Source organism: Peromyscus leucopus, chromosome 3, assembly GCF_004664715.2.
Source record: "Peromyscus leucopus breed LL Stock chromosome 3, UCI_PerLeu_2.1, whole genome shotgun sequence".
Classification (NCBI taxonomy): domain Eukaryota; kingdom Metazoa; phylum Chordata; class Mammalia; order Rodentia; family Cricetidae; genus Peromyscus; species Peromyscus leucopus.
Window position 1 is genome coordinate 84,466,617 of NC_051065.1, and position 23,550 is coordinate 84,490,166.

The 23,550-nt window shown below is 39.5% G+C and overlaps 1 non-coding gene and 1 gene segment (V, D, J or C); both read left to right on the forward strand.

Moving 5' to 3' along the window:
- The first annotated feature begins 9,017 nt into the window (after positions 1-9,017).
- Positions 9,018-9,571, forward strand: LOC114686312. The segment is given in 2 exon segments: positions 9,018-9,126; positions 9,249-9,571. Coding segments are annotated over 2 exon segments (378 nt in total).
- Positions 9,572-11,355: 1,784 nt separating this feature from the next.
- LOC114686313 lies at positions 11,356-11,462 on the forward strand. Its single transcript, XR_003733567.1, has one exon. It is a non-coding gene; the product is annotated as a U6 spliceosomal RNA (small nuclear RNA).
- Positions 11,463-23,550: the final 12,088 nt, after the last annotated feature.

The following is a 23,550-nucleotide window of genomic DNA, read 5'->3' on the forward strand; positions in this document are numbered from 1 at the left end:
CACAAGTGTCAGAGAAAGGGGAGGCTCTAACCAAGATTCTCTGCTGTGTCTTGAAATTCCAGTCGTGATACTCTCAGCTGTCTGCAGCACTTCACATAGGAACTAAAGGCTCCTATGCACGCTGGTCTGCTTACAAAAATCAAATCATATCGAACCACACTCATATGACCTTTAATTCCACTGTGTGAAGTGGAAAATGGATTCATATATATAACATCATATAGGTTGTAAAGGATTGTCTTACATTTGCGTTTGTAAGTGATATTAATGAAGAATTGATATTCCAGAGCGTAGCTTTAGAAACAACACAATTATGGGGGTGAAAACCTTAGAGATCAGGGAAATAGTGAGAGACACCAGCTAGCCTCTACTCACCATGCCACTGTAGCTTTCCAAGAGAGCTACTTACTGTCTACCCAGGCTTTTATTGCCTTGCTGTTCTGCTCTCTCATTGGCTCTTAGCCTAGCTACCTCACTTCCTTGTTACTGCCTGTCTTTACAGAACTCCAGGTCTCTATGATTGGTACTGGATTAAAGGCATGTGTCACCACACTTGGCTGTTTCCTAGTATGTCCTTGAACACACAGAGACCCTGCCTGCCATGTGATTGGATTAAGGGTGTGTGCTACCACTGCCTGACTTCTATGTTTACTTAAAAATGGCTGGCTATGTCCTCCGATCTCCAGGCAAACTTTATTTATTAACATACAAATAAAATATCACCACAGAGTACATACCATATTTGTCTTTCTGAGTCTGGGTTACTCACTTAGGATGATATTTCTAGTTCCATCCTTTTGCCTGCAAATTTCATGATGTCATTGTTTTTTTTTTTTACAGCTAAGTAATACTTCATTGTGTATATGTACCACATTTTCTTTATCCATTCTTTGGTTGAGGGGGCATCTATGTTGCTTCTAGGCTATTATGAATAATGCTTCTATGAACGTAGTTGAGAAAATGTCCTTGTTTTATGCTTGAGCATCCCTAGGGTATATGCCCAAGAGTGGTATCATTGGGTCTTGAGGAAGATTGATTCCCAGTTTTCTGAGAAACTGCCATACTGATTTCCACAGTAGCTGTACAAGTTTGAATTCCCACCACCAGGTGGAGGAGTGTTCCTCTTGCTCCACATTCTCTCCAGCATAAGCTGTCATTAGTGTTTTTGATCTTAGCCATTCTGACAGGTGGAAGATGGTACCTCAGAGTCATTTTGATTTGCATTTCCTGATGAATAAGGGTGTTGAGCAATTCCCTAAATGTCTTTTGGCCATTTTAGATTTTTCTGTTGAGAATTCTCTGTTTAGCTCTGTCATCCATTTTAAAATTGGATTATTTGATATTTTGCTGTCTAGTTTCTTGAGTTCTTTATATAATTTGGAGATTAGCCCTTTGTCACATGTGGGGTTGGTGAAGATCTTTTCCCATTCTATAGGCTCTCATTTTGTCTTATTTACTGTGTCCTTTGCCTTACAGAAGCTTCTCATTTTCAGGAGATCTCATTTATTAATTGTTGCTCTCAGTGTCTGTGCTACTGGTGTTATATTTAGGAAGTGATCTCCTATGCCAATGCATTCAAGACTACTTCCTACTTTCTCTTCTAGCAGGTTCAGAGTAACTGGTTTTGTGTTGAGGTCTTTGATCCACTTGGACTTGAGTTTTGTGCACGGTGACAGATATGGATCTATTTGCAATCTTCTGCATGTTGACATCTAGTTCTGCAAGCACGATTTGTTGAAGATGCTTTCTTTTTTCCATTGTACACTTTTGGCTTCTTTGTCAAAAATCAGGTGTTCATAGGTGTGTGGATTAATATCAGGATTTTCAATTCGACTCCATTGGTCCCATGTCATTTTTTTATGCCAGTACCAAGCTGTTTTTATTACTATAGCTCTATAATAGAGCTTGAAGTCATGGATTGTGATGCCTCCAGAGATTGCTTTATTGTAAAGGATCATTTTAGCTATCCTGTTTTTTTTTTTTTTTTAATACGAAGTTGAGTATTGCTCTTTTGAGGTCTGTGAAGAATTGCATTGGGATTTTGATGGGGATTTCATTGAATCTGTAGGTTGCTTTTGGTAAGATTGCCATTTTTACTATGTTAATACTACCTATCCATGAGCATGGGAGATATTTCCATTTTCTGATATCTTCTCCATTTTCTTTCTTCAAGGACTTAAAGTTCTTGTCATACAGGTCTTTTACTTGTTTGGTTAGAATTACCCTAAGGTATTTTATATTATTTGTGGCTATTGTAAAGGGTGATGTTTCTCTGATTTCTTTCTCAGCCCATTTATCATTTATGTATAAGAGGGATACTATTTTTTTTTTTTTGAGTTTTTCTTGTATCCTGTCACATTACTGAAGGTGCTTATCAGTTATAGTAGTTCCCTGGTAGAACTTTTGGGGTCACTTATGTATACTATCATTTCATCTGCAAATAGAGAAATTTGACTTCTTCCTTTCCAATTTGTATCCTCTTGATTTCCTTTTGTTGTCTTATTGTTCTACCTACAACTTCAAGTACTATATTGAATAGATATGGGAGAGTTTTGTTGTCTTATTGTTCTACTACAACTTCAAGTACTATATTGAATAGATATGGGAGAGTGGATGCCAGCCTTGTCTTTTTCCTGATTAGTGGAACCACTTTGAGTTTCTCGTCATTTAATTTGATGTTGGCTGTTGGCTTTTGGCTTGCTGTAAATTGCCTTTATCATGTTTAGGCATTTTTCTTGTATTCCTGATCACTCCAGGACTTTTATCTTGAAGGGGTGTTGGATTTTGTCAAAGTCTTTTTCAGTGTCTAATGAGCTGACCATGTGATTTTTTTCTTTCAGTTTGTTTATATTATGGATTACATTGACAGATTTTAATATGTTGAAACATCATTGCATCTCTGAGATGAAGCCTACTTGGTCATGATGGATGATTTTTTTTTATGTGTTCTTGGATCTGGTTTGCCAGGATTTTATTGAGTATTTTCGCATCAATGTTCATGCAGGAGATTGGTCTGTAATTCTCTTTCTTTGTTGCATCTATGTATGGTTTGTGTATCAAGGTAACTATAGCCTTATAGAAAGAGTTTGGCAATGTTCCTTATGTTCCTATTAGTTAGAACAATTTGAAGAGTATTGGTATCAGCTCTTTGAAATTCTGGTTAGAATTCTGCACTGAAATCATCTGGCCCTGGGATTTTTTTTGGTTGGGAGACTTTTAATGACTGCTTCTATTTCCATAGTGGTTATAGGTTTATTTAAATTGTTTATCTTGTCTTGATTTAATTTGGGTATATGGTACTTATCCAGAAAATTGTCCATTTCCTTTAGTTCTGGATTTCCTCATTGTCATTTATTATGTCTCCCTTTTCATTTCTGATTTTGTTCATTTGGATGCTTTCTCTCTGCCTTTTAGTTAGTTTGGATAAGAGTTTGTCTATCTTGTTGATTTTCTCAAAGAACCAACTCTTTGTTTCACTGATTCTTTGTACTGTTCTCTATTTGATTGATTTCAGCCCTCAATTTGATTATTTCCTGGCATCTACTCCTTCTGGGTGAGTTTGCTTCTTTATCTTCTAGAGCTTTCCGGTGTGCTGTTAAGTTGTTAGTGTGAGATATCTCCAACTTCTTTATGTAGGCCTTTAGAGCTATGAACTTTTCTCTTAGTTCTGCTATCATAGTGTCAAATAAGCTTGGTTATGTTGTACATTCATTTTCATTGAACTCTAGGAAGTCTTTAATTTCTTTCTTTCTTTTTTTTTTAATTCTAGGAAGTCTTTATTTCTGCCTTGACTAGTTCTTCAGGTGATTCAGTTGACACTTATTCAGTTTCCATGAGATTGTAGGATTTCTGTACCTTGTATTGTTGTTGAAATCTAACTTAAGCCATGGTGGTCTGATAAAATAAGGAGATCATTCCACTTTTTTTTTGTATTGATTGATATTTACCTTGTGACCAAGTATGTGGTCAATTTTAAAGAATGTTTTGTGGGGTGCTGAGAAGAATGTATATTCTCTTGTGTTTGGTGAAATGTTCTGTAGATTTCTATTAAGCCCATTTGTCTAATAAGATCTGTTATTTCCCTTATTTCCCTGTTAAGTTTCAATCTGGCAGATCTGTCCATTGGTGAGAGTGGGGTGTTAGAGTCTCCCACTATTAATGTGTGGGGTTCAATGTGCGATTGAAGCTTTAGTAATGTTTCTTTTATATATGTGGGTGCCATTGTATTTGGGGCATGGGTGCATAAATGTTCAGAATTGAGACTTCATCTTGATGGATTTTTCCTATAATGAATATGTAATGCCCTTCTCGATCTCTTTTGATTGATTTTAGTTTGAAGTCTATTTTGTTAGATATTAGGATAGCTACACCAGCTTGCTTCTTAAGTCCATTTGATTGGAAAGTTTTTCCCAGCCTTTTACTCTGAGGTAGTGTCTGTCTTTGAAATTGAGATGTGTTTCTTGTATGCAGCAGAAGGATAGATTCTGTTTTCATATCCATTGTGTTAGCTTGTGTCTTTTTACAGGTGAATTGAATTCATTGATATTAAGGGATATAAATGACCAGTGATTATTAATTCCTGTTTTTTTTTTTGGTGGTAGTGTTGTGTATTTCCTTTCTTTGGCATTTTTTGGTGTGGGATTATCTATTACCTGTGTTTTCATGGGTGCATCTAACTTCCTTAGGTTGGATTCTTCCTTCTTGTGCTTTCTTTAGGGCTGGATTTGTGGTAGGTATTGTTTAAATCTGTTTTTATCATGGAATTTTGTATTTACTCCATCTATGGCAATTGAGAGTTTTGCTGGGTATAGTAGTCTTGGCTGGCATCCATGGTCTCTTAGTATCTCCATAATTGTGGAACCTTCTGGCTATCAGAGTCTCCATTGAGAAGTTAAGTGTTATTCTGATGGGCCTGCCTTTATATGTTACTTGGCCTTTTTCCTTTGCTGCTCTTAATATTTTTCTTTGTTCTGTATGTTTAGTGGTTTGATTATTATGTGGCGAGGGTACTTCTTTTTTGGTTCAGTCCATTTGGTGTTCTGTAACCTTCTTGCATATTCATAGGCATTTCCTTCCCTTCTTTAGGTTGAGAAAGTTATCTTGTATGATTTTGCTGAATATATTTTCTGTGCCTTTGAGTTGGTATTCTCCTTCATCTATCCCCATTAATCTTAGGTTTCACTTTTTCATGGTATCCCAGATTTCCTGGACATTTTGTGTTATGACTTTCTGGCTTTAGTATTTTCTTTGACTGATAAACCTATTTCCTCTATTGTATTCTCCATGCCAGAGATTCTCTCTTCCATCTCTTGTATTCTATTGGTTATGCTTGCATCTGTAGTTCCTGTTCATTTACTCAGATATTCTATTTCTAGCATTTCCCCAATTTGTATCTTCTTCATTGTTTCTATTTCAATTTTCAGATCTTGAACTATTTCCTTCACCTGTTTAATTGCTTTTTTTTTAGTGTGTGTGTGTGTGGCTTTCTTTAAGGGATGTATTGATTTCTTCCATTTTTGTCTTTGCTTCAATTTCTTTAAGGGAATTTTTCATTTCCTCCTTAAATGCCTCTATCATTGTCTTAAAGTCATTTTTAAGGTCTTTTTTTCCTGTTTCTTCTATGTTGGGATGTTCAGGTTTTGCTGTTGTAGCACCACTAGGTTCTGGTGGTACCATATTGCTCTTTATGTTGTTGAATGTATTCTTGCACTGGCTTCTACCCTTTTTTTCCCAATTGGTGCACATAGTATCTGTGTCTCAGGGAGACACTCTTGGTCCGTTTGGAGCTGGCAGAGTCTGTGTCTCAGGGAGCAGCTGTGGTCTCACAGGATGAGTGGGTTTGGGAAAGGTAAAGTTTTGAGAGTACATAAATAAGAAAATACTTGAGAAAGTTCTAGACTGAAAGCTTGTAGGATTTGTTAATTAAAGCAAAATCATTAGAAATGAGGAGAACTATGACCTCCACCACAGGGAGGGATGAAAGATACTTGAAAACTACAGAAGTATACTAAATAAGTGTTATTATTTTCACAGTTTCATAGAAGCAGAAACTGGGGCAAGGGAGATTATTGAAACTTCTGGTGGAAGATAGACATTCAGAATTTTCTGACATGTGACACCATAAATACCTAAGGACAGCTAAGTTCAAAAGAAAAGGGGGAAAGGGCTTGGAAATCCATGGAGATTAGCTAAGAAGGTAGACAGATGGTTCCACAGTCAAGAGTACTGCTGACAAGATTTTCTCTATCACTCCTGGATATTTTACTTAAACATATTTGAACAGATACCTTTGAAGTTACTCACACCATGGTGATAGAGCAGCCTTAATAGCAAGTGACAAATAAAAGAAAGGAAGATGGAGAGAGCAAGCCAGCAGGAAAGGTCCCTCCATGGTTTCTGCTCCAGGTCTGTGTGGAAAGTTCCTACCCCAACTTCTCAGTGGTGAACTGTGACCTGGAGAGGTGTTGAAAACTGACATTTCCTGCTTCGCCCCACTGGGATTATCTGCTATGTAGAAGAGTGACTGTCTCCAGGCAAAGAGATAACAATCCCTCAATCAGACTGAAGAGTGCAATTCCTGTTTTTCAAGGGCTTTATAAATAAAGTTTATACACTGCCCCAGAGCTCCCATCTGGACAAGAGGTGAGTGCCTGGCCTCATACCCAGAGAGGCCTGCCCCTAGGTCCCATCCCTGGGCACCAGCCATTCCGGGGAAGACCTGCTCAACTTGGTGCCAGGTTCTGGCCATCAGGCAGGATCCCCTCCACCCCCACTGGGAAGGTTCTCCTTCTCCAAGACCTTTGGCAGACCCTGCAATCTCCCTGTCCTTCCCTCATGCCCATCTGCCCAAGACTCCAGCCACTTCCTGAGACTTAGAGACCAACGCCAGATCCCATCCAGCCCCAGAGTTCCCATCTGGACAAGAGAGCTTCCATTTGGACCAGAGAGAGGCTTCCTGAATCTGTCAGCTCTGTCTGGACCAAAAGCGCTAATAAGACCAGAACAAATCCACAAAGAGATGGGCAGACATCAAGGAAGAAGTACATACAACAAAATGAAGAGCAATACAACATCACCAGAACCTAGCCCTCCTCCAACAGCTAGACCTGAACATCACAAAATGGAAGAAGCAGAAGAAAGCAACCTTATGAATAACATCATGAAGAGGCTAGAGCCTTATATAGAAGACATCAAAAATGAAATTGAGGAAAAGACAAACAAAAAATGGGAAGAACGCTATAAAAAACTAGAAGAAAGGACAAATAAAGCAGAAGAAAACAATAAAGTACTGAAAGAAAATCATGAAAAAGCAATGATCAGATGAAGGAAACAGTCCAAGACCTGAAAAGGGAAATAGAAAAAATGAAGAAGACACAAACAGAGGGAATGCTGGAAATAGAAAATCTGAGTAAACAAACGGGAACTTAGGATGCAAGTATAACCAACAAAATGCAAGAGATGGAAGAGAGGATCTTTGGCATTGAAGATATGGTAGAAGAAATAGATTCATCAGTCAAAGAAATCATTAAAGTCAACAAAGTCATGACCAAAATGTCCAAGAAATTTGGGACACCATGAAAAGACCAAACCTACCAATAATCAGGATAGAGGAAGGTACAGAATACCAACTCAAAGGCACAGAAAATATATTCAACAAGACCATAGAAGAAAACTTTCCCAACTTAAAGAAGGAAATAACTATGAAGATACAAGAAGCCTATAGAACACCAAACAGACTAGACTCCCAAAAAAGTCCCCTCACCACATAATAATTAAACAACTAAACGTACAGAATAAAGAAAGAATATTAAGAGCAGCAAAGGAAAAAGGCCAAGTGACTTATAAAGGCAACTCTTCCAAACGCTTAGTAACTATGCCTGTGGTCAAATCATCCCATTACACAGCTGGGTAAAGAAAGCTCAGATTCTCCTAGATAGCCTATCTTCTAGATAGCCTCTGTGGAATCCATAGTCGGGCTCAGGCTGCAACACTGTCGAGCCTTTCACAGTTATGTTTCTAAAAGACCTGTTGGATCCTCAGGCTCTAGGACAAGGGTGCAGAAGACTGAATAGCCTCATCTTCTGATGGTAAATAAGCCTGGATGCCAAGGTGAGGACATAGATGTGTGGTCTGGGGTATTCAAATATTTGTGTTATAAAGATGCACAAACATTTCTGCTTCTTAGCTTGTTTGGAGATGGAGACACACTTGCAGACAGTGAGGATGCCACCTAAATTTGAATAATATCTCCAGTTACTGCTCAAGAGCGAAAGTGAAAATATCATTTGTAATACACAGCTGAGCCATGTATTGAGTAGTAATGTTTTTCTGTTACAGTGTTTATGTCTGTCATCACTAGTCAATACTTCATGATGAGGAATTGAGGGAAATTGAAGCAAATGGTAGGAAAGAGGGAATATGGAGGATCTCAAACAGAGAAAAAGATGCAACCTCTTTAGTATGAAAATACTTCCATTTTCATGAGGGCCTAGAACTCCAAGTAAACAGATTTTGGGGATCAAGTCCTTACATGTGCACCCACTGTATAATTCCTCTCTTTGTACCATAGTAAGTACAGTGAGAGCTGCAAAATCTTATTTTTAAATCATTAAAATGATCCTATGATCCTGATAAATTGTCTTTTTAATTTAAATAAGTGACTACTTCAAACTCAGAAACATTTCACAATGAAATCACATAGTATTTTTTTCAACCAAGCAGAAATATTTGAGTGAGTTAAGGATTTAATAGACTCTTCACTGTTGTATATTTTCTCAAAGCAAGATATTTGTCTAGAATATCCCAATGTATCTTTGAAATATATTATTCAAAATAGAGGTAATATACATTAGAAATGTCATGTACAATTTTAAAATTGAAGAAGTGTGTTCTTTGCAGACATGCATCTAGGGACCCTGCGCTTGTGCCAAGCTGCTGAGATGATCAAGCCTTGCAGCTGTGCCCATCCTAACTGGTTCCCGGTGATTTGCATGCACTCACTGCACAGCCTTGAGGACTTCTTCATATACCAGTCACACCCTGTACAGTTGTCACTGCAGTCAGGACTCAGCATGGACATGAGGGCCCCTGCTCAGCTCCTTGGGCTCCTGCTGCTCTGGCTTCCAGGTAAAAAAGGACTAAAATGGGAATTTAACTGTTACACTCTGATTAGTGTTGACTGGCATTTGGGGGAGGTCCTTTTGTATAATGATTTACTATGTGGTTATTTATTATATCTCCACTTCTAGGTGCCAGATGTGACATCCAGATGACCCAGTCTCCATCCTCCTTGTCTGCATCTCTGGGAGACAGAGTCACTCTCACTTGCAAGGCCAGTCAGGGCATTAGCAGTAATTTAATCTGGTTACAGCAGAAACCAGGAAAACCCCCTAAGCACCTGATTTATAGTGCATCCAACTTGGCAGATGGAGTCCCATCGAGGTTCAGTGGCAGTGGGTCTGGGACAGATTATTCTCTCAGCATCAGCAGCCTAGAGTCTGAAGATATGGCAATTTATTACTGTCTACAGGATGCTCAGTTTCCTCCCACAGTGATACAAGTCATAACATAAACCTCCAGGGAAGCAGAAGTGAGAGGCTGGGCTCCCTCAGCTGCTCCTCCTCATGAGTCACTCACTGAAACTGTTTTGCAGATGCTCATAGGATTGTTAGCAAAGTTCACGGAGAGTCATTGTTTTTACAAAAGAAGCTAAAAGTCCTCTCTGTACCCTATCATTCTTCCCCTTCATCTCAAGCCTTTCAGAGTACCAATGCCTTTTCTGCCTTAATAGAGGACATAGCCATTCCCTGTGAGGATTCTGCATAGTATCCTTAGCTATATCCCCAATATAGAACAGTAGAAACAACTGTGAACATTTCAGAACACATTTAAATACAGAAAATTAGTTTCTAAGTGCCAGTATTTAAAGGGCAGAGAAATCTTACTGAGAGAAGCTGACAGCAGGAAGGATGTCTGGATTTCTCATAAAAGCTAGAGCACAAGTGTCAGAGAAAGGGGAAGGCTGTCTAACCATGATCCTCTGCTGTGTCTTGACATTCCAGCAGTGTGTCCTGATGCTCTCAGTGTCTGCAGCACTCTGTATAGAATTTTAATGGCTCCTATGCCCTGTGGTCTACTTACAAAAATCAAATAATATTGAAACACACTTCTATGACTTTTAATTCCACTGCATGAAGTAGAATATACATTTGTCTATATGACATCATATGGGTTTTAAGGGTTGTCTTAAACATGCCCCCATAAGTGATTTTAATAAAAAATTTGGCCATCTGATCACCAGAGTAAGTCAGTTCAGACTTTCTCTTGACCATTGCCAGCAGTCTATTGTGAAGGTATCTTTGTGTATTTCTGGGGGCCTCTCTAGCACTTCGCTTTTTCCTATTCCCATGAGATCTTCATTTATTATGGTCTCTTGTTCCTCATTGTTCTTGATCCAGCTGGGAACTCCTGCTCCCCTGAAGCTCTCTTTCCCCCAACCCTTGCCCTTGATTAACCCCCTCTCACGTCCAGTTTGCTCCTGTAGATATCATCCATTTATCAGTCGTTGGGCAATCCCTGTGTCTTTCTTAGGGTCCTCTTTACTAGAAAGCCTCCCTGGAGTTGTGAGTAGCAGTCTAGTCATCCTTTGTTTTACATCTAGTATCCACCTATGAGTGAGTACATACCGAGTTTGTCTTTCTGAGTCTGAGTTACCTCACTCAGGATGATTTTTTTTCTAGATCCATTCATTTGCCTGCAAACCTCATGATATCATTGTTTTTCTCTGCTGAGTAGTACTCCATTGTGTATATGTACCACATTTTATTTATCCACTCTTCAGTTGAAGGTCATCTAGGTTGTTTCCAGTTTTGGGATATTGCAAACAACGCTGCTATGAACATAGCTGAGCAAGTGCCCTTGTGGTACGATTGAGCATTCCTTGGGTATATGCCTAAGAGTGGTATAGCTGGGTCTTGGGGGAGATCGATTCCCAATTTTCTAAGAAAGTGCCTTATTGATTTCCAAAGAGGCTGTACAAGCTTGCATCCCCACCAACAGTGGAAGAGAGTTCCCCTTGCTCCACATGCTCTCCAGCATAAGCTGTCTTCAGTGTTTTTGATCTTAGCCATTTTGACAGGTGTAAGGTGGTATCTCAGAGTCGTTTTGATTTGCATTTCCCTGATGATTAGGGATGTTGAACTATTCCTTAAATGTCTTTCAGTCATTTGAGCTTCCTCTGTTTAGCTCTATAGCCCATTTCTTTATATGGTGTTCTGCCTGCAGGCCAGAAGAGGGCGCCAGATCTCATTACATATGGTTGTAAACCAACTTGTGTTTACTAAGAATTGAACTCAAGTGCTCGCTTCCGCAGCACATATACTAAAATTGGAACGATACAGAGAAGATTAGCATGGCCCCTGCGCAAGGATGACATGCAAATTCGTGAAGCGTTCCATATTTTTAAGAATCCTATACGATAAAGCAACCCTTGGAGGCATCACCATCCCTGACCTCAAACTCTACTATAGAGCTATAGTAATAAAAACAGCTTGGTACTGGTATAAAAACCGACATACGGACCAATGGAATCGAATTGAAGACCCTGACAAAATCCATGCACATATGAACACCTGGTTTTTGACAACGGAGCTAAAACTATACAATGGAAAAAAAAGAAAGTATCTTCAACAAATGGTGCTGGCATAACTGGATGTCAATATGTAAAAGATTACAAGTAGATCCATATCTGTCACCATGCACAAAACTCAAGTCCAAGTGGATCAAAGACCTAAACATAAATCCGGTTACACTAAACTTAATAGAAAAGAAAGTAGGAAGCACTCTTGAATGCATTGGCACCGGAGACCATTTCCTAAATAAAACACCAACAGCACAGACCCTGAGCACAACAATTAATAAATGGGACCTCTCAAAACTGAGAAGCTTTTGCAGGGCAAAAGACACAGTCAATAAGATAAAAAGACAGCCAACAGAATGGGAAAAGATCTTCACTAACCCCACATCTGACAGAGGATTGATCTCCACAATATATAAAGAACTCAAGAAACTAGACATCAAAGTACTGAACAGTCCAATTAAAAAATGGGCTAAAGAGCTAAACAGAGAATTCACAAAACAAGAACTACAAATGGCTGAAAGACATTTAAAGAAATGCTCAACATCCTTAATCATCAGAGAAATGCAAATCAAAACGACCCTGAGATACCACCTTACACCTGTTAGAATGGCTACGATAAAAATCACCAATGACAACCAATGTTGGAGAGGATGTGGAGCAAAGGGAACACTCCTCCACTGTTGGTGGGAATGTAAACTTGTACAACCACTGTGGAAATCAGTAAGGCGGTTTCTCAGAAAATTAGGAATCGAACTACCTCAAGACCCAGCCATCCCACTCTTGGGCATATACCCAAGGAATGCTGATTCATACCATAAAGATACATGCTCAGCTATGTTCATAGCAGCACTATTTGTAATAGCTAGAACCTGGAAACAACCTAGATGTCTGTCAATGGAAGAATGGATGAAAAAAAATGTGGTACATATACACAATGGAGTACTACTCAGCAGAGAAAAACAATGAAAGCATAAAATTTGCAGGCAAATGGATGGAACTAGAAAAAATCATCCTGAGTGAGGTAACCCAAACCCAGAAAGACAGTTATGGTATGTACTCACTCATAGGTGGATTCTAGATATAAAATAAAGTACAATCAGACCACAACCCATAGAACCATAGAAGCTATATATATAGCATGGAGGTCCCTAGGATGACTGTGGCTTATAATAAATTTCAGTTTTACTCAATTATTGAAAAAAAAAAAAAGAATTGAACTCAGAACCTCTGGAAGAACAGCCAGTGCTCTTAACCGCTAAGCCATCTCTCCAGCCTTATAGCCCATTTCTTAATTGGACTGTTGGGCATTTTAATGTCTAATTTCTTGAGTTCTTTATATATTTTGGATATCAGCCTTCTGTCAGATGTGGAGTTGGTGAAGATCTTTTCCCATTCTGTAGGCTGTTGCTTTGCCTTGTTGACCGTATCCTTTGCTCTACAAAAACTTCTCAGTTTCAAGAGGTCCCATTGATTGATTGCTTCTCTCAGTGTCTGTACTACTGGTGTTATATTTAGGAAGTGATCTCCTATGCCAATACGTTCAAGACTACTTCCTACTTTCTCTTCTATCAGGTTCAGAGTAGCTGGATTTATGTTGAGGTCTTTGATCCATTTGGACTTAAGTTTTGTACACAGTGATAGATATGGATCTACTTGTAATCTTTTACATATTGACATCCAGTTATGCCAGCACCATTTGTTGAAGATTCTTTTTTTTCCCCATTGTACAATTTTGGCTTCTTTGTCAAAAATTATATGTTCAGAGGTGTGCCAATTAATGTCAGGGTCTTCAATTCCATTCCACTGGTCCACATGTCAGTTTTTATGCCAGTACCAAGCTGTTTCTATTACTGTAGCGCTATAGTAGAGCTTGAAGTAAGGGATCGTGATGCCTCCAGGGATTGTTTTATTGAACAGGATTCTTTTGGCTATTTTGGGTTTTTTGTTTTTCTATATGAAGTTGAGTATTATTCTTTCCAGGTTTGTGAAGAATTGTGTTGTTATTTTGATGGGGATTGCATTGACACTGTAGATTGCTTTAGGTAAGATTGCCATTTTTACTATGTTAATCCGGCCTATCCATGAGCATAGGAGATCTTTCTGTTTTCTGGCATCTTCTTCAATTTCTTTTTTCAGGGACTTAAAGTTCTTGTTATACAGGTCCTTCACTTGCTTAGTTAGTGTTACCCCAATGTATTTTATGTCATTTGTGGCTATTGTAAAGGGTGATATATCTCTGATTTCCTTCACAACCTGTTTGTCAATTGTATATAGGAGGGCTACTGATTTTTTTTGAGTTAATCTTGTATCCTACTATGTTGCTGAAGGTGTTTATAAGCTGTATGAGTTCCTTGATCGATTTTTTGGGGTCACTCATGTATACTATCATATCATCTGCAAAGAGCAAAAGCTTGACTTCTTCCTTTCCAATTTGTATCCCCTTGATGTGTAGTGGGTAGCCATTCCAACTTGGTTCTGGAAGTTCCAACCCCCATTGAGACTCTGGCAACTGTCACGCCTACGAGGCGGGGCGAGGGGAGGCGCCTGGGGACCCGGGAGCTGGATGGGCCAGCGCTTGCTCTGGGCGCTCTCTCGTGCCGGGACGCTGACCAGTGCAGATTGACTGTGTAGAGCTCCGGAGAACACCGTTGGACTGCATTACACCTTCCCCAGACCCTGCGACCTACCCATTACTTAATTTGTGAGTTTCGCCATTAAATAAATATCCTTTTAACTACGTGGAGTGGCCAAAATAATTTCTCCAATATTGATGTCCTTATGTTGTCTTATTGCTCTGGATCAAACTTCAAGCACTATATTGAATAAGTATGGGGAGAGCGCACAGCCTTGCCTCGTTCCTGATTTTAGTGGAATTGCTTTGAGTTTCTCTCTATTTAATTTGATGTTGGCTGTTGGGTTGCTGTAAATTGCCTTTATTGTATTTATGTATGTTCCCTGTATTTCTGATCGCTCCAAGACCTTTATCATGAAGGGGTGTTGGATTTTGTCAAATGTGGAGCTCCGGGAGTCCAATTGGTGAGAGAGAGGAGGGACTGTATGAGTGAGAGATGTTGAGACCATGATTGAAAAAAGCACAGGAACAAATAGCCAAATTAGTGGAAACACATGAACTATGAACCAATAGCTGAGGAGCCCCCATGGAACTGGATCAGGCCCTCTGGATAAGTGAGACAGTCAATTAGCCTGAACTGTTTGGGATGCCTCCAGGCAGTGGGACCTGGACCTATCCTTAGTGCATGAGATGTCTTTTTGGAATGTGTCCCAGAATAGGGACACTTTGCTCAGCCTGGGTGAAGCGAGGAGGGGACTGGACCTGCCTGGACTGAATCTACCAGGCTGAGCTGAATCCCCAGGGGAGTCCTTGCCCTGGAGGAGATGGGAATAGGGGGTGGATTGGAGGAAGAGTGGAGGGGGCGGGCAGAGGGAGGACAGGGGAATCTGTGACTGATATGCAAAATTAAATTAATTTTAAAATTAAAAACATAAAAATTGATATTCCAGAGCATAGTTTTAGGAACAAAACAAAGCTTGGCAATGGTGGCACATGCTTTTAATCTTAGCACTTGGGAGCCAAGGCAGGAATATTTCTTTGATTTCAATGCTAGCCTGGTCTACAGAGAAAGTTCCAGGATGGCTAAGACTACACAGAGAAACCCTGTTTCAATATTCTCTCCAAGAAAAGAACACCAATAAAAGAACAGTGATCTTTCTCTATTCTTTATATTTCATTTCAGTTTAGGAATCCTTTGTGGGTAAGATCTATTACTTGTCTCTTTGTGATTTCCCATTCATCTACCCACCTACCTGCACATCTACAGTACATACAACTTAATTACTACAGTTTTATACAAAAGAGAACAGTCAAGTCAGAGGATATGATAACACTTTCATAGGCTTCAGATTTTCTTAGTTATGCTGTCTGATTTTCTACATAAATTCTATACTGAATTAATTAGCCTTAGAAACCCATACAGCAATATTAGTTACATTACATTGAGTTTATGTGCCAATTGGAGAAAATATACATTTAAAAGTGCTTCATGGAGCTGGTGAGAATGACTAGCGGTTAAGAGCACTTGTTGCTCTTGAAGGGAACCTGGGTTTGATTCTCAGCACTCACATGGTGACCCACAGCTATCTTTGACTCCAATTCCAGGGGATCCAGTACACTCTTCTGGCCTCTGAGGGCACCAGACATGCACATAATGTTCTTACAAACATGCAGGGAAAATAGACTTACATAGAAAAATATAGTTTTAGAGTGGTTCTTATTGTGAACACAGACATATTCACTATTCACATGTATGACTTTTAACGTACAAGGGCAACTCTGTTGTCCTTGGTGTATGTAGAGATTTTATTGTGATTACTCCTAAATATTTGTGTTGACATTCCTTCTTTATGAATTTGTGTGCAGATCTATTAGCAAATAATTTATTTTATTTCTTCCATTGCTGATTTCTTACTACATTTTGTACATTTTGCTACTAGCTTAGATACAAGAGGTAACAGCAGACATTTTGGTCTTTTTGTTTTGTAATCTGAGGTATAAAATGCCCAACTTTTTAAAAACTAGCTATTATATTTGCCTAGGTTTTATAGACAGCATATGAGAGTAAGATAATTTGACACTATGCTTTACTTTCTTAGAGATTTATCATAATTATCTATTGACTCGCATAGAAATGATTTTTAAAACAATATAGAGATAATTATACAATCCATCTTAATTGTCAGAAGGATGAACTATCTGGATACAATTTATAATGTAAAAATGGTCTTCATCTTGTCAAATCCATTCAACCAGGTCATGATGCATCCCACGGAAACAAGGTGGTGAAGGTGCAGAATCAGAAGGGGAACAAGAGGAACAGGAACACAAGGAAGAGATACTAAAATAAAATTTAATTTGTCCCTTTCCTCTATATCTCTGTCTCACTTTACACATAAGTCAAACAACTTTGTTAGAAAAGACATTTTATTCATTATTTATTTATTTATTTATTTTTAATCTATTTATTTTATATCCCAGTCCCATCTTCTCACCAATCTTCCACTTCCAGTCCTTCTCCCCCTTTCCTGCCTCCCACACTCAACCCTCTACTCTTCTGTCTCCATGCAGGAAAGGGCAGATCTCCTATGAGTATCAATAAAACTTGGCACATCAAGTTGCAGTAAGAATAAGAACATTCCCATTTATTAAGGCTGGGTAAGGTGACCCAGTATGAGAAGTAGGATATCCATAGCCAGTAAAACAGAGATAGCTCCTGTTCCCTCTGTTAGGGGTTTCATAAGAAGACCAAGTGACACAACTATAACATATATGCAGAGTGCCTAAGTCAGTCTTATGCAGGCTCCATGGTTTTTGTTTCAGCCTCTGTGATCCCCATAAGCCCACAGGAGTTGACTGTGTGAGCCTTCCCATGGTGCTCTTGATCCCTCTGGCTCCAAGCTCCTATCTTCTCCTCTGCAGGATCCCCAAACTTTGCCTAATGTTTGGCTCAGTACTGTATCCCTCCATGTCCCCCCAACCTTATCACTCAAGCTCCCATCCCTACCTGCCCTCCATACGTTCATGAAATCTCTTCCATTTCCCCTTTCCATCTCGATCTGGATGTCTCCCTATGCACTTTCCTTGTTACCTAGTATCTCTGGGTCTGTGGATTGTAACATAGTTATCCTTTATTTTACACCTAATATCCACTTATTAGTGAGTATGTACCAAATTTGTCTTTATTGATCTGGGTTTCCTCACTCAGAGATGATTTAGAAAAGACATTTTTAATAAAATAACAATGTTTCTCTATGATGTCAGAGGTTATAGTAATGACATATACTCATCTCGAAGGGGAGCCACATTGGTCTCTGTTTACTGTGTGCACTCACTGTGGTCTTTAACCACACAGCAAGAGGATCACAGTATGAGCTTTATTCCTTCCAGTGATTCCATCTCAGTGAATATTGCTTTATTAATTAGTTAGCTATTTTCAAAGCTAGGGCAATGTGCTAGTCATCATTACAGCAGTGATGTGTATAATAGGAAAAAGACAGTAAGACTTGAGACAACACAGTGTTTTCTAAGTTAGTTACCCTGAGGTTCTGGTACTTCCAATGCACACTTGGTGCCTAGTTAGACAGACAGTAGATGAAAGATAGATAATGCCTATCTATCTGGCCACCCAGCCATCCCTCCATAAAGCAAAGCAGACCATAATCTATGGAAAATAACCTAAGATTTTCTATTCAATTTTGCTATATGCTGTTATTAAATTTTCCATCATTTTGGATCTAGAAAAAATCATCCTGAGTGAGGTAACCCAGACTCAGAAAGACAAATATGGTATGTACTCACTCATAGGAAGATGCTAGATGTGGAACAAGGATGACTGGTCTGCTACTCACATCACCAGTGAGGCTACCTGGAAAACGGGACCCCAAAAAAGACACGGAGAAATGGATGAGTTCTACATGAACAGCCTGGTCATGAGTGGGAACAATGAAGAGCGACGGTCGAGGGAAAGAGAGTGGGAGATCCTAGCTGGATCAAGAAAAGAAAGGGAGAACAAGGAATAGGAGACCATGGTAAATGAAGACCACATGAGAAGGGGAGGAAGCAGAGAGCTAGGGAGGCCCACGGAGATCCACAAAGATACCCCCGCAAAAGACTGCTGGCAACGGTCGAGAGACGGCAGGAACTGACCTACTCTGGTGATAGGATGGCCAGACACCCTGATAGTTGTGCCATAAACCCTATCCAAGGACTGAGGAATCTGGATGCAGACATCCACCGCTGGGCCCCTGGTGGAGCACTGGGAGTCTAATTAGTGAGAAAGAAGAGGGTTTATATGAGCGAGAATTGTTGAAGCCAAGGTTGGATAAAGCACAGGGACAAATAACCAAATGAATGGAAGCACAGGATCTATGAACCAAAGGCTGAGGGGCCCCCAACTGGATCAGGCCCCCTGAATGGGTGAGACAGTCATTTGGCTTGATCTGTTTGGGAGGCAGCTGTGCGTTGGTGCCGGGTCCTGGGCTCCTTGCATGAGTTGGCTGTTTGAATCCTGGGACCTATGCAGGGACGCTTGGCTCGGTCTGGAAGGGGGGGACTGGACCTGCCTGGACTGAGTCTACCAGGTCGATCCAGGTCCTCGGGGGAGACCTTGATCTGGAGGAGGTGGGAATGGGGGGTGGGCTGGGGGGGAGGGGGAGGGGGGCGAGAGGGGGAGAACAGGGGAATCTGTGGCTATTATGTTGAACTGAATGGTGTTGTAAAATAAATTAAAAAAAAATTCCATCATTTAAGTACCTCATTATGACTCCTTAAATTCATTAAGGTGATTAACCAATGGGACTTCTGGGGGGACAATAGACCTGTAGAAGTTTCTCACATGGGGCACTATGAATAACCAAGGTAAAAATATCAGTGATTTATAAAAAGACTTATTTTTATGAAACATTATGCTATAGAATTACCTTTAACTATAATATTTGATAAAATCATAAGGGAATTGCTTGTGGAAATCATACTATGTATGCACCATAATAACAGCAGTCACTTTCAGTAATACAAACCATGTGGTAGACATCAGTGAATATGTAAGACAGGAGAACAATGTCACATGTCACATTGTGGAGATAAAGTTTTGAGAGTACATGAATAAAATAATACTTGAGAAAGTCCAAGATTGAAAACCTGTGTCATTTGTTAATTAAAGCAAAAGCATTAGAACGATGCACTCCCCCATCACAATGAAGTTCATGTCTGTGAACATTAGCCATTCATTTTCTGGAAAATTTCTCATTGGTACTCTGAAAGTGCATTAGTCAACTATGTTAGGACATGAGAATGAGAAAATGCTTATTCACACTGAGGACATTTTATTACACAAACTTTGAATATCTACTGGTATCTCCAGGTAAATTAAGAGGCTCATTTTATCTGGTAAGGTCCAATGTTAGAACAAAGATGTTCTATTTAACATAGCTTCTATCACCATGCTCTGTCCCATCCCAGGCCCAGAAAGAATACGTTGGTGTCATGATGTGTGGACACCTGGGATTTTGTGATAGAAAAGAAACATGTCCTCCTTTAAACTTATATTTCAGGTTTTTCTTAGTTATTCATAGCTGACAAAAAGATTTTATATCCAAATTTAATTTGGGAACTCTCTTATTAAAGTAAATCCATTATCTCTTGTTACAATGACACCAACTGATAAGAATTCTAGAGATGTTGGAGAATTAAGGAAAACCACATACACAGAGAAATCAAAGACAGTGTTTTCTATTAGTTTTATGTGGATAAATTTCAGTAGTTCCAGAACTGATTTGGAAAACAATTTCCTTACAGTTCTGGAGATCAGTTCATCTCCTGAGTTTAACTTAAGGATAAGGAGAACTTTCCTTGTCCTGAAGACTGCAGGGCATAGAATCTAATGCTAACATTTTTCATCCAAGAAATTGTCACATTCTCAGAACAATGGCACTAGCTCCCACAGTTCTGCTATCTTTTCCATTGCAACAACCACTCTGTATAGCTCAACCTCCTCTCTCTCTACTAAAAAGCACTGGTGATTATATTGATCACACCCATATACTTCAGGATGTCCATACCATCTCACCATCATAACCCAACCACATCCAACAAGTCAGTTTTACATGTAACTTTCAATTTCTAAATTCTAGAAACTAAACTTGGATAGGTAGGGTAAAGTTCACTGAGATCCATTATCTCTCAACCAATAACTAGTATCTTCTCTTTAAAACTTGACCCTTTTGAAGTATAATAAAAACCCAACAGAAGTCCTTTTTATAGACACACTGTTGTCTGTAATAGTGGAGATCAGTGCAGCATTTTCTTTCATGCACACAGCATCCACTGACCAAATCCAACCTCTCTGTCCCCTCAACTACTCACTTTATTCTTTAGTGATCACATTTCTCCTTGGGATCAATTTTTTTCATCTACACATACTGCTTATTGTTTTGAATCTAGCTTGTAGTATATGATAATACATTACATAATGTCCTACATTTCTATCCATTTTGCTGAAAATGATGGGATTTCATTCTTCTTTGTGGCTGTATAATAGTCTATGGTGCATATATGCCACATTTTTTTTTAATTCAGTGATCTTTTGATAGGCACCTACACTGATTTCATCTTAGCTTTTGTGAACAGTATCATAATAAATATGGCTATGTTCAGGTGAAACAAAGCAACAGAGGAGGAAGACACCCAAATCTTAAGGCCCACAGGTATTTATTCAGATGGTATGAGTTAGAGACTCCTGAGAAGTTACTGGATTGTTTTTAGAAGGCAGCTATGCTTACTACTGTACCATCAACACCCATTTTCTTAGGAATCAGAAGCATTTATGACTTACTCCAATCTAAGGACACTTGGTAAAGGGAAGTTGAATGTTTCTGGCATTTCCATCATGTTAGCACATATTATTAAAGGAGGTGTGGTAAGAATTCAGATCCCAGATGCCTTGCAAAATAAATAATGATTTGGTTGTTGTGTTAGGTTGAGAGGAACTATCATCCTCCTGTTACCATCCACTGAAATGTCCTGAGTGAAGCTTCCTCCAGATCCTGGGGCTATCCTGTGAGAAGGCAGAACTGTCTTCCAGATCTCAAAGGTCAAAGAGAGGCAGAGATACAGCTGGTAGATATCAGCAGAAAGAGAATGAAGAGACAAAGACACCAGCATTCCTATTAATTCACCAAAAGATGCTGTGTGGTACTCCCGATGAGGAGGGTGTCCTGTATTGTGAAGAAGCTGCTTTAATCCTGGGTGTTTGTTCACACCCATCACTCAAGACCAGTGATGAAAAACCAGCAGGGTCAGGCTCAGGCTGCAAAAGTGTCTATCCTTTTACAGCTCCTTTTTTCTAAAAGACCCTTGGGATTGATTCTCAGGCTCCAGGACAAGATTATTGAAGACTGAATAGGTTCTACTTCTTCAAATGAAAAATAAGGCTGGATGGCCCAGGCAAAGACCCAGGTGTGACATACATGGCGTTCAAATATGTGTGTTATAAGAATACACCAACATTACTGCATCTTTGCTTATTTGCAGACTGAGACACACACGAAGAGAGTGAGGCTGCTGATTAAAACCCTATAACGGACCCTGCCCTGGAGCTTCCATCTGGACAACAGGTGAGTGCCTGGGCTCATACCCAGAGAGGCCTGTCCCTAGGTCCTATCCCTGGGCACCAGCCATTCTGGGGAAGACCTGCCCAACGTGGCTCCAGGTTCTGGCCATCGGGCAGGACCCCCCCCAACCCCCACAGGGAGGTTTCCCTTCTCCAGGACCTCCGGCAGACCCTGCAATCTCCAAGCCCTGCCCCCACGCCCATCTGCCTGAGACCCCAGCCACTTCCTGAGACTTAGAGACCAGCCCCCAGCTCCCATCCAGCCCAGAGCTTCTATCTGGACCAGAGAGAGGCTTCTTGAATCTGTCAGCTCTGTCTGGACCAAGAGCACTGATAAGACCAAGAACGAATCCACAAGGAGATGGGCAGACATCAAGGCAGAAGTACACACAACAAAGTAAAGAGCAATACAGCATCACCAGAACCTAGCCCTCCTCCAACAGCTAGACCTGAACATCACAAAATGGAAGAAGCAGAAGAAAGCAACCTTATGAATAACATCATGAAGAGGCTAGAGCCTTATATAGAAGAAGTAAAAAATGAAATTGAGAAAAAGACAAACAAAAAATGGGAAGAACGCTATAAAAAACTAGAAGAAAGGACAAATAAAGCAGAAGAAAACAATAAAGTACTGAAAGAAAATCATGAAAAAGCAATGATCAGATGAAGGAAACAGTCCAAGACCTGAAAAGGGAAATAGAAAAAGTGAAAAAGACACCAACAGAGGGAATGCTGGAAATAGAAAATCTGAGTAAACAAATGGAAACTTAGGATGCAAGTATAACCAACAAAATGCAAGAGATGGAAGAGAGGATCTTTGGCATTGAAGATATGGTAGAAGAAATAGATTCATCAGTCAAAGAAATCATTAAAGTCAACAAAGTCATGACCAAAATGTCCAAGAAATTTGGGACACCATGAAAAGATCAAACCTATGAATAATAGGGATAGAGGAAGGAGAAGAATACTAACTCAAAGGCACAGAAAATATATTCAACAAGATCATAGAAGAAAACTTCCCCAACTTAAAGAAGGAAATAATTATGAAGATACAAGAAGCCTATAGAACACCAAACAGACTAGACCCCCCAAAAGTCCCCTTGCCACATAATAATTAAGCAACCAAACATACAGAATAAAGAAAGAATATTAAGAAAAGCAAAGGAAAAGTGCCAAGTGACTTATAAAGGCAACCCATCAGGATAACATTCGATTTCTCAATGGAGACTTTGAAAGCCAGAAGGACCTGGACAGATGTAATGCCGACACTAAGAGACCATGGATGTCAGCCTAGACAAATATACCCAGCAAAACTTTCAATCATCATAGATGGAGTGAACAAGACATTCCAAGACAAAGCCAGATTTAAATAATACTTATCCACAAACCCAGCCCTACAGAAAGCACTAGAAGGAAAATTCCGACCGAAGGAAGTCAGATAAACCCTTGAAAACACAGGCAATAAATAATGCCACAGCAGTAAACCTCAAAGAAGAGAAGTACACACACACTACCACCAAAAAATAATATAAATGAACAATCACTCATCATTAATATTGCTTAATATGAATGGATTTAATTCACCTATAAAAAGACACAGGCTTACAGAATGGATGCAAAAGCAGGGCCCATCCTTCTGCTGTATACAAGAAACACATCTCAAATTCAAAGATAGACACTACCTAAGAATAAAAGGCTGGGAAAACACCTTCCAATCAAATGGTCTTA